General features: G+C 35.9%; 1 protein-coding gene and 1 long non-coding RNA gene across 3 annotated transcripts in view; one reads left to right on the top strand and one right to left on the bottom strand.

The window, feature by feature from the left end:
* The window catches only part of LOC123872037 (ankyrin repeat and fibronectin type-III domain-containing protein 1), a 217,487-nt gene that overhangs the window by 113,020 nt on the left and 90,439 nt on the right, over positions 1-14,028 (top strand). For both annotated transcript variants that reach the window (XM_045916157.1, XM_045916160.1), the window contains exon 5: positions 12,991-13,131. In XM_045916157.1, the coding sequence (XP_045772113.1) occupies positions 12,991-13,131 (141 nt within the window). The remainder of the gene's footprint in view (positions 1-12,990; positions 13,132-14,028) is intronic.
* On the bottom strand, positions 111-13,118 carry LOC123872048. The gene is made up of 3 exons (XR_006797404.1): positions 12,996-13,118; positions 8,492-8,496; positions 111-140 (listed from the first exon to the last, which is right to left on the bottom strand). It is a non-coding gene; the product is annotated as an uncharacterized LOC123872048 (long non-coding RNA).

Consider the following 14,028-nt stretch of genomic DNA (forward strand, 5'->3'; position numbering starts at 1 on the left):
TTTGCAGGTCTTGGATCTCCGTGAGTATGTACGAGTACCCGAATATCCTTCATCAACCGAGAAATCAGCTAGCAGTTGAATATGAAACTCGCTACGATCCAGTATTACTTTGAAGATAGGACTGATTCACTGGTACTCAGCTGGTATGATTCCTTCAACGTACTTACAACGAATATATGCAGAGTAGAGCCTAGTATGGCGTGGGTATTCACGCACAAGGTCTTCGAGCAATTGACTTGGATACTCACCTCGTTCCAGCATTGCCAGTGATGCTAGAACGAAGAAGATCACTGGTACTCTGGTATGATTCCTAAGGCGAGTCCCGCTATCCCCATTAGCCGTGTCCCCGTTAATGGGGACAGCAGGCATTGAATAAATTATATTAAAAAATTTATAACACCCCCGACAAGTGAAGGTTACAGTAACTAGTAAAGACCGAAAAGACCTGATAACTTTAAAACGGCTGAACCGATTTTCTTGGACTATTCTGCGCCTACGATCTAAAGTATCTGAGTTTTCCAAAACATCATTTTCAAATAAATAACAAATAATTATGTATGTAGGCGATGTCCATCTTGACAGCTTGACATTTGTCAATTGACATAATATTATGAACCTAACGGTTATCTAACCTTCTTTTCTACAAGAAAACTAGAAAAGAGCTGATAACTCTTAAACGGCTGAACCAATTTTTTTGGATTATAGCTAAGAACACTCTCGATCAAGCCACCTTTCAAACAAAAAAAAGTAAATTAAAATCGGTTCATTCGTTTAGGCGCTACAATGCCACAGACAGATACACAGATACACAGATACACAGACACACTGATACACACGTCAAACTTATAACACCCATCTTTTTGGGTCGGGGGTTAAAAAATTCATCCCACTGTCCCCGTATTTGGATAGAACGAGGTGTATTTGATATTATAACCTTGGACTGTAGAACTAGTAAGTATTATTGTCTCGAATCTAGCTAGCACTTATCTTGTTACTAACTGTGGGTAGGTATCACTAACTAGTGTAACTATGTACAGTGGTAACTCATCAGGGATCGGCGACATTCTAATTGGGGCTTAAACGAGCCAACTGAAGTAACCAACCAACTAGGATGACCAACTTAGCGAAACAAAAAACAGGAATTAATTAAATCGATGATATTCGACATATTTTTATGTACCTAAGTAGGTAATTTGCTTATTATACGCTGGGTCTATACTTTATACGCACGAAAGAGTGGGTCTATAAGCACAATAATATTTTCTGAATAAGTTGGCATCAGAATGATTATTTTATTTATCTCAAAAACACTGAAAGACGACTAAAAAGATCCGCTATCTCAAAATTTAAGAGGGGTGTTATAAGTTTGACGTGTGTATCTGTGTATCCGTCTGTGGCATCGTAGCTCCTAAACTAATGAACCGATTTTAATTTAGTTTTTCTTGTTTGGAAGGTAGCTTGATCGAGAGAGCTATAATATATTAATCCAAGAAAAACGATTCAGCCGTTTGAAAGTTGTCTGCTCTTTTCTAGTTACTGTAACCTTCACTTGTCAGAGTTGTTATATTTTTTTAATTTACACATGTTCCTTAGAACTTAAGATTTATTATTGTGTGATTTGCAATGGTGCCAATATAAAATCACGCATCAAATTATACTGAACAGTCAATAAATCCAGGGGGAAGAAGTCGTGGATACCGTCCTGTTATTAATAACACAAAATTCGAGACTGTCCCACAAAATTTAAGTTAGGAGGCCACTTTAGCCTAATAGAAACAAGACCTATATCATGTAGTCTGGACCTACGACATCGTTCGTGATTAAGCTAGGTTAGTGTTACGTTAGTATCATGAAATATTTAGTAGGAAATTCTGAAAGCAAGCATACAAAATTCAGCCCGCATAGGCTTTGGTATGTACCTAATCGATATGTAGATGGAAAATAAATTGGATAGCAGCCTTATTTATACAATCAGCCTGTTTGCGTCCACTGCTGGACATAGACCTTCCCAAGAGCGCACCACCGCACACGGTCCTCCACCTTCCTCATCCCCCAATTCACGCTACCTTCTTAAGCTATTTATATTAGGTTGCTATTATGCTTCTTTTTCTTTCTTTTCTTTCCAAGAACCGATTTTTCAATGGCTCAGAAATTATTGGTCAATTTTCCTAAAAAATCGGACCTTAGTTCTGAAAGTTTACTGCCTGATCGTTAACGCAAAAGCCGTTTTAGTCGACAAACGAATTTTAGTCGAAGACCGATTTTTATGTGACAAGTCTAGCTGGTGAATAGTAGAGCCAGAAACAAAAATCGGATGAAATTATTCAAATCAATACCTATATTTTAACAGGGCTCTCTCCGTCACTCGTTTCATACAATCGTTGTTCCAATTTCATTTGAATATTAAGCAACCAAAGTCCATGAAATTTTGCAGACATATTCTAGAAACTAATATCTGTGTCTGTGGTGTTTTAGATTTTTCTAAAAATATGTAGTTTTAAAATTACAGGGGCTCAAAGATTTATATGAAAATATTTAAGAGCGCGTAACTTTGAAACCGAATATTTCAACAGAAATCTGGAAAACCACAGATATAGATATTAGTTTCTAGAATATGTCTGCAAAATTTCATGGACTTTGGTTGCTTAATATTCAAATGAAATTGGAACTACGATTGTATGAAACGAGTAACGGAGAGAGCCCTCTTAAATGCGAAAGCGAACAAAATGATTTTTTCTATGGGTAGGTATTTTTATCTAGGTCACAATAACATAGTGGACCGTAAGCATATCAGAATAAACTAAGGACAGTTATTGGACTGAAATTAGATTTAGAAATTATTCATAAGTAGAAGTTTAAGCTAGAATAAAATTACTTATTAGTCCATAGGCTAGATCATAGTAGGAATAAAGCTACCATTATATAATGGAGCTTTATGGTAAGGAAAAAAAAATGGGTAGTATAGTATAGTTATGAACCTAAAGATTAACATAGGCTTCTTTCTATCCCGGTCAATCAAAGATTAATAAGAACTAAAATCCACGTAGATGAAATCGCGGGATTCAGCTAGTACCTATCATATAAATCACACGATACCTATTATGAAAGCTATTTCGTCACTAAGAGGGTTAAAGGCGATCAGACGTGAATTTGTTCGTATTGATTTTTTGCGCCTATCAAAACCCGGATAGGGATAAACGCTGATTCCACATAAGAAGCAATTTGTACACGGATTTTTCACTTTTTGTTACTCATATCTATATACCATATCCATACATTATACTTTGGAGAGCCGTTGGATACAAGCGACACAAGACCTAGATGTTGGAAGTTCCTACAAAGAATCTACCTATGTCACCTACCCAGATAGCTATTAAGACGTAGACATCTGCTAATAAAGGATTTTTGAAAATTCAACCCCTAAGGGGATAAAATAGAGGTATGGAATTGTTTTGTGAAGATACGCAGTTAAAGTCGCGTGAATAAGTTAAATTATCTATACTAATAAATAAAATTGGAGTGTCTGTCTGTAATTTCGAAATAACTACCTCATATTAAGCTCATATGGTTATTTGAACGATACCATAACTGAATCACACGTTTTTAAAATTTTTGTCTGTCTGTCTGTCTGTCTGTCTGTCTGTCTGTCTGTCTGTTTGAAAAGGCTAATCTTTGGAACGGCTGAACCGATTTTAACGGGACTTTCACAGGCAAGTAGAGGATTGACCAGGGCGTAAAATAGGCTACTTTTTTAACCGACTTTTAAAAAGGGAGTTGTGTTTTTCTACCTATGTACACCGAAATCTCCGAGATTTCTGAACCGATTTGCGTCATTTCTTTTTTAATCGATAGAGGAACTTTGCGACATTGTTTCATAAAAAATTTGGAGTCCAACTCCTCAATCCTGATGCTGCAGGGGATCTGACCAATCCACGCGGGCGAAGCTGCGGGCATCAGCTAGTTATTTATATTATTCATTGAGAAGATGCACCACGTCGGTACTTACCAAGTGTATTAAAGTTTTGAAGCAATAACATGACTTGTTTTATTATTTAACTAGTTTTGACACGTGACTTCATTCGTCATCTTCATCTTCTGAACCCATCGTTGCTGGCCCACTACTGAGTACGGGTCTCCTCTCAGAATGAGAAGGGTTTAGGGCCTAAACCCTTGTGGACCCTTAATCCGTGGTCCCTTTATCCGGCTGGCCAAGTGCGGTTTCAGATTCCTTTGAGACCATTATGGAGAACTCTCAAGCAGGTTTCCTCGCGATATTTTTCTTCACCAGTTGCAAATGATATTTTAATTTCTTAAAAGTTGAACTCCGAAAATTGACTCAACTCTCTTCAATTAGGTGTTTACTCATCCCAGTCCATTTGATTTCAATCCAGTTGATTTATATTACTTGAACCTGTCTAATGAACTCGTTCCCTATACCTAACAATGCAAGGTAACCTTGTAATAGAATAGAAACTTTTTTATTCAAATAAACTTTTAAAATTGCTTTTGAATCTTCAAAAGACCAGTATTTTACCAGTGTTTCGGAATGCCTTGACCTGCCGGGGGTGATTTAAATTTTTAATTATTTACACTTGTTAGTTGTTACTTTCATAAATCAATATTTATATCAAAGTCTATTTACAAATAGGTATTAATTCATTTGGAGAATTGGGATGGTGCCTATGTCAAAAACAAATTATTTCATAATAATTATTACAAAGAGAGCCTTCGAAATTCGTAAAATCTATATCCGTTACTTTCATAAATCAATATTTATATCGAAGTCTATTTACAAGTAGGTATTAATTCATTTGGAGAATTGGGATGGTGCCTATGTCAAAAACAAATTATTTCATAATAATTATTACAAAGAGAGCCTTCGAAATTTGTAAAATCTATATCCGTTAGTTTTAAGTTTGCTAACCATTTTAAATTATCGATGAAAACTGAAAAAGTACTGTAAAGCATTTGAAGTAAACTAAAGTTTACGTCAAATGCTTATGAGGTCACATCTATATATTATTATTTCATACAAGCTCCCTTATTACGCGAGCGTTTTGAAGTTTGATAAAGAGTTGCTGATTTGATACACCTATTCGGCCAAATAACTATTTCTATCATGGGTACCTCAAGAGAATAGCAAAACATAATTTTTTCCACACGTATCAATTCTTAAGGTAACTCCTTATCAATATTCGACCCGTAGCGTAGGCCAGTTCATCCGAACGTGTTTAACACGAACTTTTATCTCTGACTTCTTATTTACCGATATATACATATAAATGGATCCTATTTATATCCATAACATAATAAGACGCTTTTCTTAACATGATCTCAAAATAAAAAGTGTTACACTAAGGGAATATTATGATTGGGAAACATGTAATAAAATATTTTTTTTACAGAATATTAGCCATGTTATTCTTGACTAACATTCCTCTTTTCCCTCCAACTAAGCGTAAAGCTTGTGCTAGAAGTATGCGACAATAATGCAACAGGTGGGGCTTGAATCTTCGACCATTCGGATTTCAGTCCGTTTCTTTAACAGTTGAGCTATGCGGTAGCGTAAACATAAAATTTGTAAATTCAGAGACAAATCCTTTATTATTTTTAGGGTTCCGTACCTCAAAAGGAAAAACGGAACCCTTATAGGATCACTTTGTTATCTGTCTGTCTTTCCTTCTGTCCGTCTGTCCGTCTGTCCGTCTGTCCGTCGTGTCTGTCAAGAAACCTATAGGGTACTTCCCGTAGACCCAGAATTATGTTTGGCAGGTAGGTAGGTCTTATAGCACAAGTACAGGAATAAATCTGAAAACCGCGAATTTGTGGTCACATCATTTAAAAAAAATGTTTCAATTTTCAAAGTAACTAAGATAACCAATGATACCAAGTGTGGTATCATATGAAAAGGCTTTACCTGTACATTCTGAAACAGATTTTATTTATTTTTATGCATAATAGTTTTTGATTTATCGTGCAAAATGTTGGAGAAAATACCCGAGTACGGAACCCTCAGTGCGCGAGTCTGACTCGCACTTGATGCGAATACGGGGCGGGTCCCGACCCATTATAAACAACGCTCTCACACCGACGAAGCTTTCTTCTTTCTTTCTTTCTGGCAATGACAATGAAAATAAAAATAATGTCACAATTTTATAAGTAACTCTACCTAGAGTATTTATTACAGTTCCGAGAAGTTATGAAACTTTCATAAACTTTGATAGATGAAGCTTCGTGAAGTTGCCGGTAATTTCTCAACGACAATCATCCGCGTACTCTTTATTAAGAGGGCTCTCTCCGCCACTCGTTTCATACAATCGTAGTTCCAATTTCATTTGAATATTAAGCAACCAAAGTCCATGAAATTTTGCAGACATATTCTAGAAACCAATATCTATGTCTGTGATTTTCCAGATTTCTGTTAAAATATTCGGTTTCAAAGTTACGCGGTCTTAAAAATTTTCATACAAATCTTTGAGCCCCTGTAATTTTAAAACTACATATTTTTAGAAAAATCTAAAACACCACAGACACAGATATTATTTCTAGAATATGTCTGCATAATTTCATGGACTTTGGTTGCTTAATATTCAAATGAAATTGGAACTACGATTGTATGAAACGAGTGACGGAGAGAGCCCTGTTAAAGACTAAAGAAACTTGAGGAACAACTGTCGACTCAATTAATTATTTATTATACGAAAGTGGAGCAATAAAGAGATGATACCTTGAGAATATGGACTTGTAACTAAGTCGCAACTTCATAAACTCTTTATTAAACGTTTTGCTTCTTTGCTTGATATTTGTGTCTACAGATTCGCTGAAATAGCATGAAATTCGACTCAAATTGTATCTAACGTTATGATTGAGCGATTTTGTCACTAAAAGAACAATATTTAATTTAAATACCTAATAAAAAAAAAATTGAAAAAAAAAAGGAATTTCATCTCTGTTGAGACCAGGCAGGGAATGATAGATAGCTTAGTTCTAAAATATTTTTAACAGACATTTTACCATTGCCTCGTCTGGCGACAGAAGGGCTGGTTCATTTTTGCACAAAGGATCAGCCTGGCTGTCCAATGCGGAAGTGCAATCAGTGTTTTGGCACCATTCCACTCCTGTATGATTTTATACATTCATTAGTTAACTTTAAGTTTTATCTTAACATTAAAAAAAATTACAAGAACTTTTTGATATAATATATGTAGGTCTAGGTACTTGCTTACTTAGGTATATTGTCAAATAAATGGGCTTATTAACCTATTACATACTTCAGTAAGAACACATTTTCTTTCTAGTAAAAACACAGACCGTAAAGAAATCTAGAAGTATTTGAGAGTATTCTTGGGGTCTATTTTTGTTCTACGGGGTCAAGGGTTACTTTTAACGGAGCTCGCACAGTGTGGTATTCGACACATCAACGAAAAAAATATATCTACGAGAGAAAGAATGGTTTCTTGCCAAAAAGCAAAAGAACAATGTGGTATTGTGTCAACACTAGCTTATTCACGTGACGTTGTCCGCGTGGGCTACACAAAAAACCCCTTTAGGGTTTACTCCTTTGGGGTCTGAATGTTCAAAAATCCTTTCTTAGTGGATATCTACATCATACTAGCTGCCTGCCATAATACGGGCTAGACGTTAGTTTAGACTTTATAAAGTTCCCCAAACATTATCATATATTATCTTATGTTATATATGTCATTATCATATGTTATATATTATCTTTGATAATGGAAATCTTTCACCAAGTTTTATGTTAAATTAAGATATAATTTATTAGCTTTCAGATAAGTATTGTAATATTAAAATACGGTTTTCGTCTAAAAATGAAAATGAAGAAAAAACTAGTATTCTACAATCTTATGTTTTCCAAAGTAGCCACGTCATGAAAAGCAAATTAGAATTTATAAATGAGATTTAACAGGGCTGTCTCCGTCACTTACTCCATACAATCGTAGTTCCCATTTCATTTGAATATTAAGCAACCAAAGTCCATGAAATTTTGCAGACATAGTCTAGAAACTAATATCTGTGTCTGTGGTGTTTTAGATTTTTCTAAAAATATGTAGTTTTAAAATTACAGGGGCTCAAAGATTTGTATTTTTCTTTAAAAAAAGGCCCAACTTTGTGCTCGTTTTTCTAGACAACGAAGCAATTTAATGAAATTTGGAAAAACCACAGACCTAGAAAATTTAATGAATATTATGTAGTAAAAAAATTATCGTTATATATTTTATATTGTTATAATTATGTGGGAACTACGAAAACCAGAAATTACACCCAGAAATCTTGAAAATTTCGTGCTGTCTCGATTTGTGCAAGCGGGGTGGTGAAGTGCGGGGGACGACACGTGAAACTGACAGAAACTGACAGTCTGAACACACGGGCCACATTTAGACTGCACCCAACTCCAAACTTGTCAATAGGTCTAACTAAATACACTGGTACATTTCAACTTGCGTTAGACGTATGCGTTACCTACTCAGACGTTGCCTGTAGATAAAAATATGTCTCATGTTTGCTGGCAATAGCGCATGCATCAAACCCTGCAAGTTGCAACTCTCTTGCAACCTATTCCTCACGCAATACGCACAGCTTTAATATTATAATTTTTGACAATGTATACTATATGTAATGCCATATCACAGGTCACTCTCTGATTTATTGCTAACAATTTACTTCCAAATGCAAAGAAATCTAAGTGTGTTGAATTCACACTGCCCAATACCAGGACCTTAAATGACATAAATTCATTGATAAATAATCATATGTTGAAAATAAAGGAGAACCCCGTGTTTCTCGGTATAATGTTAGATGCAAAGCTTCTATGGAACACCCACATATCAACACTTGATGGTAAACTCAGCTCTGCTGCTTACACTGTTAGAAAAATTCGACAGGTACTGACGTGGAAACTGCAAAAATTGTATATTTTGCCTATTTTCACTGTATTATGTCTTACGGACTCTTGCTATGAGATAAAGCGGTAGATATTGAGAAAAAAATGTATTACAGAAAGGACAGGACGTGCAATTTATAATTTAAAACCGCGCGCTGCCATACAATAAAAATATAAGGAAATAAGTACCTTATCTATTATCTTATAGTAGCTTCTAAATATATTTACAACTAGCTAATGCCCGCAGCTTCGCTCGCGTGGATTTAGGTTTTTAAAAATCCCGATCCTTTCATTTCCCAGAACAAAAGTTGCCTCTCCGTAATAGCCCGTCCCCGGGATGCAACTTGTTTCCGTATCACGTAAGAATATTTAAACGGATGATCCTTTTCAAATCCCGAGGGATCACCAGGATTTAGGAATGCAATTTCTTACAGCATCAGGGTTGAGATCAACGACAAAGTGTTTACTTGGTATAGATACCTTCAATATCAATTAATAATCGACACTTTTTAAATCCCATTAGCTTTAGTAGTCAGGTCCCCTGCAACATCAGGGTTGAGGAGTTGGAATCCAAATTTTTTATTGAACAATGTCGCAAACTTTCTTTATCGATTAAAAAAACTACCCAAAATTACGCAGTTAGGTTACCTGCCAAATTTCATGGTTTTGAGTCAACGGGAAGTACCCTAGAGGTTTTCTTGACACACACGACAGACAGAGAGATAGACAACAAAGTGATCCTATAAGAGTTCCGTCTTTCATTTTGAGGTACGAAACCCTAGAAAACGTAGGAACGGCATTCCGAACCAGTGGTAAATTTTTCTGACCATCCAAAAACACTTTGAAGTTTACCTAAAAGTTTACAGGAATAAAAATTTATCATTGTATTCGATTCCATTTCATTCTATTCCATTCTGTTCAAAGATAAATAGATAATAAAAATATTTGAACAATAATTTACGATTCATCGACCAATATCAATTTTACTGATGACAATCTGACTATTACCAAAGTGAACGACTACTATAATATCTATTATATACGACTAACATAATATGTATTATAAATTGTGTGCCGTTTGCATTCTCACTAGGTTCTCATTAAGTTTGTTTTATTTGGTTAAACTTTCTGGCATTTATATTGTTATGACGTTTAATTGGCAAACAGTCTGTTTATTGGCTGAAACTCAAAAATTCAGCCAATCACAACAAAGAAAATATTGTAATAATGATTGATGCAGCTTTCTGTAATTGAAAACAAAATATTTGACATTAACTTGAATGTGACAGTGTTTTCCGAATAGGGTTGCCAGAGGCCCCGTATTTTACTGGTTACCCCGTATTTCAGGATACAGAAACCTGTAATTATGAAAATAAAATACGGGGCAAATAAAACTAAATATTTTTAGGGTTCCGTAACTCAAAAGCAAAAAAGAACTCTTATAGGATCACTTCGTTGTCTGTCAGTCTGTCAGTCTTTCCGTCTGTCCGTCTGTCCATTTGTCCTTCTATCCGTCTGTCATGTGTTCATGAACAAATATTAGTATTTTCAATTTTCAAAGTAAGATAACTACATATATCAAGTGGGTTATCTTATGAAAGGGCTTTACCTGTTCATTCTAAAACAGATTTTTATTTATTTTTATGCATATTTTTTTAATGCATAACAGTTTTTGATTTCTCGAGTAAAATGTCGGAAAAAATACCCGAATACGGAACCCTCGGTGCGTGGGTCTGACTCGCACTTGGCCGGTTTTTTACAAATTCAGCAGGAGCTGGCTGGCGAAATCAAACACTGACGTTATTTCCAGTAGAAAGAATATTTTCCTTTTGCGGCAATGCGTAGCCGAAACCCACTCGATATTGATCATGGTCGTAGCCAAGGCGGCGGGGCTTGGTTTGAGGATGTAAGCCTTTTTTTATACAAGCTAGCCCGTGACTTTAATCTTTTCTAGTGGTAAGTGATGATGCAGTCTAATTTCTTGGCCGTTAGGGCCATACTAACCATATAACTAGCCATGACCGAAGCCTCCCACCAGACCAGAAATTTTGAAATGGCGACTGCGCCTGGGAAGCCGTCAAAAACCTAAGCCTAAAATAATACTTACACTATTTCTTGCATTTGCTTACCAATTTTTTTTTTTGGAAATATATCAAACATTTCGCGGTCACTTCACTCGCGCTTTGAATTTCTATTACTTGGTGTAAACCCCGCAATTTCGTTTGCATGAATTTAGATTTTTAAAAATTCCGTGGGGGATTTTCCGGGCTAAAAAGCCGCCTAAAAAAAATGTCTGGGATGCAAGTTACCTCTGAATAGTAAGTACCAAAATTTTGGTAAAGAAGATGGGCCGTGAAAGGGTAACAAATAGATAGGCAAATAGATATACTGTCGTATTCGTAATATTAGTATGGATAGGAAGCTTTAAAAATAAAATCTTGCTATGGCTAAACTCGTTTCCCTTTCACTTTAATTTTTTCTGTATTGAACCAAAAACACTTACGCTCACTGCGCTCGCGCTTTTTTATTGTTGTATTTTATCTCACTGTCAAATTGAAAGGCGAAATTCCACTAACCAGGTAATTAGCCCATAAAGTTGAGCGAATGTTTTTTTCCTCATGACAGGATTCAGTTCCGGCCCTAATAAAACCTCTCCCGCAATCGATTCCTGGCTACGGCCATAGTATTGATACTGTGAAGGTGGAATTACGAATTAAATGTAATTTTAAGTTGAAATGAGAAGATTGTATGCATGAAATGTATAACATTTTGCTTTACAACACTAAGAGTTTTTAAAAGCTATTTAAATAAATAAATCTTTTATTTAAAACCACATTGCAAACACAGTTCACCAATCAAGACACGGCAACATACAGAGACAAAATACAAAACTTACAAATAAACTGAAATATCTAAATAGGCTTTCCATGCATTTCAGAGAGAACCAACGCCTATTTCTTCAAATACTTCAAATTTTCAAATTTCTTCAAATCTTAACCCCGTATTTTTGATCGTGTAGCCTGTAAATCAAAAAGAGCCAGGTGGCAACCCTACTTCGACCTAGACAAAATGAAAAATTGTTTTCATTACTCGGTATGCCTACTGCCATAGTGTGACAGAAAGTGTGACGGTAGTTTTGACCTCTGATTGGCCGACTCTCTTTCACTATTTGCTAAAATTGATGATTGCAACAACAATTTTTTCTTTTTTGTAATCGAAAACAGAACACGGACGTCAAACAGGTTGACTAATTGCAATCATTTCTGACCGGCTAACATTGTTCCGCTAGTGGCTCAAACTCACTGTCGCAGCAAGAACATGGTAAATTCAGCCAATCACAGCAATTTGAAATTTGGTTATCACAAATGTACCGATCTAGGAACCGAGAATGCACGAACCAGGGCAGATAGAGATAAGAACAATAATATCATACGTAGGAAATCGACGGGGGATCGTTGACAACGATAGCCTTAAGCGATCCTGTCTGTCCGTGACAGCCTAACATTTGATATGCTAATGGAATAATGACCTTATCACCATTCCGTCTAGGAATATTTAGTGAAAATGAACTGTGAAAATAAAAAATTGTTATGCTCTGAGATAATATGTGATGCTCTATGTAAAATTCATGTGTTTGAGCCCAGACTTTACGCGACTGTCCAAAAAAGGAGTGAATGTTTTCAAAATGTATACTGATTAAACCTCTGAACACATTACACGTCTTTTTTGAGTAGTCGTGTAAAAAACGTATCCGTAGTAAATTAAAATTAAAATTTATAAAAACGATAATTTATACAAGTGTTTTAAAATTTATTTAACCCCTCCGACAAGTGAAGGTTACAGTAACTAGAAAAGAGCTGATAACTTTCAAACGGCTGAACCGATTTTCTTGGATTAAGTATAGCTAAGAACACTCTCGATCAAGCCACCTTTCAAACAGAAAAAAAAACTAAATTAAAATCGGTTCATTAGTTTAGGAGCTATGATACCACAGATAGATACACAGATACACACGTCAAATTTATAACACCCCTCTTTTTGGGTCGAGGGTTAATTACAGGATAATAATTTATACTTTTTTTTTTCAGAGTACCAACCCCTCGTGGTTCAGTATCCAGTACAGGCAGCTCGACAGGATCTCGACTGGCGCGTCTGCTCACACAAGGAGTCCGTGGAACCCCTGAAGAAAGGAGCGGCGCTGAAACCCCCAGGCGGCTTAGCTGGGAACGGTAATTTTTTTTTTTAAGAATATTAGTCATTTTAATCATGACTAACATTCCCCATTCCCCTCCAACTAAGCGTTAAGCTTGTGCTAGGAGTGGGTACGACAATAGTGCAACGGGTGGGGTTTGAACCTCCGACCTTTCGGTTTTCAGTCCGCTCCTATAACCGTTGAGCTATAGAGGGTGTAACCAGGACGCTATCAAAAACTTAGGGTTATACTACCTTAACATAATCCAATGCCAATAACCATTTGCGTTCTTTGCATCTTGTACCTAGTTTTAGTGAATTCTTTGGCGAGTTCGACTGTCGAATTGACCGCGAGCGTGCACAATATTGGCCGATGATGGTGAAACATTTTTACCCGACTACGGCAAAGCCAAAAGGAAGGGTTATGATTTTGGCAGTCTATATGTATATCGTGTATGTGTGTGTATGTATGTATGTTTGTATTTTTAACGAATAAAGTGTTCGTATACTACTGCATCTTTATCCGCATTTAGCCAGCGTGATAGACTGTTACTCTAAGACTGTAACTCTCAGAGGAGTGAGCTGGTAATGGATTGGGATCATGATTATACGATCATACATATTCGTATATGCAACTGCGTTAAAATTTATAATACTAGTTCTTAGTTAAAAAGTTCCTTTGCTGAAGTCTTACCTCGGGGAACTTACCTAGGTCTTTATTCTCGGTAACTATTGATTCAGTCCGTTAATAGCTCCAGGTCCCACAGAAAATATTTCCTGAGAGCAAAACCAACAAAACAATACCGTCCACTTCCACAAACGAGTACCCACCTACCTATAATCATATAATATTGATTTCATAACAAGTTGAGAAATAAGATATTTTACTGGTCTCTCCCATTACAGTTTGAATAGTGCGCGTTGCTGTAATGAAG

This window comes from Maniola jurtina, chromosome 14 (assembly GCF_905333055.1).
Source record: "Maniola jurtina chromosome 14, ilManJurt1.1, whole genome shotgun sequence".
Taxonomy (NCBI): Eukaryota; Metazoa; Arthropoda; class Insecta; order Lepidoptera; family Nymphalidae; genus Maniola; species Maniola jurtina.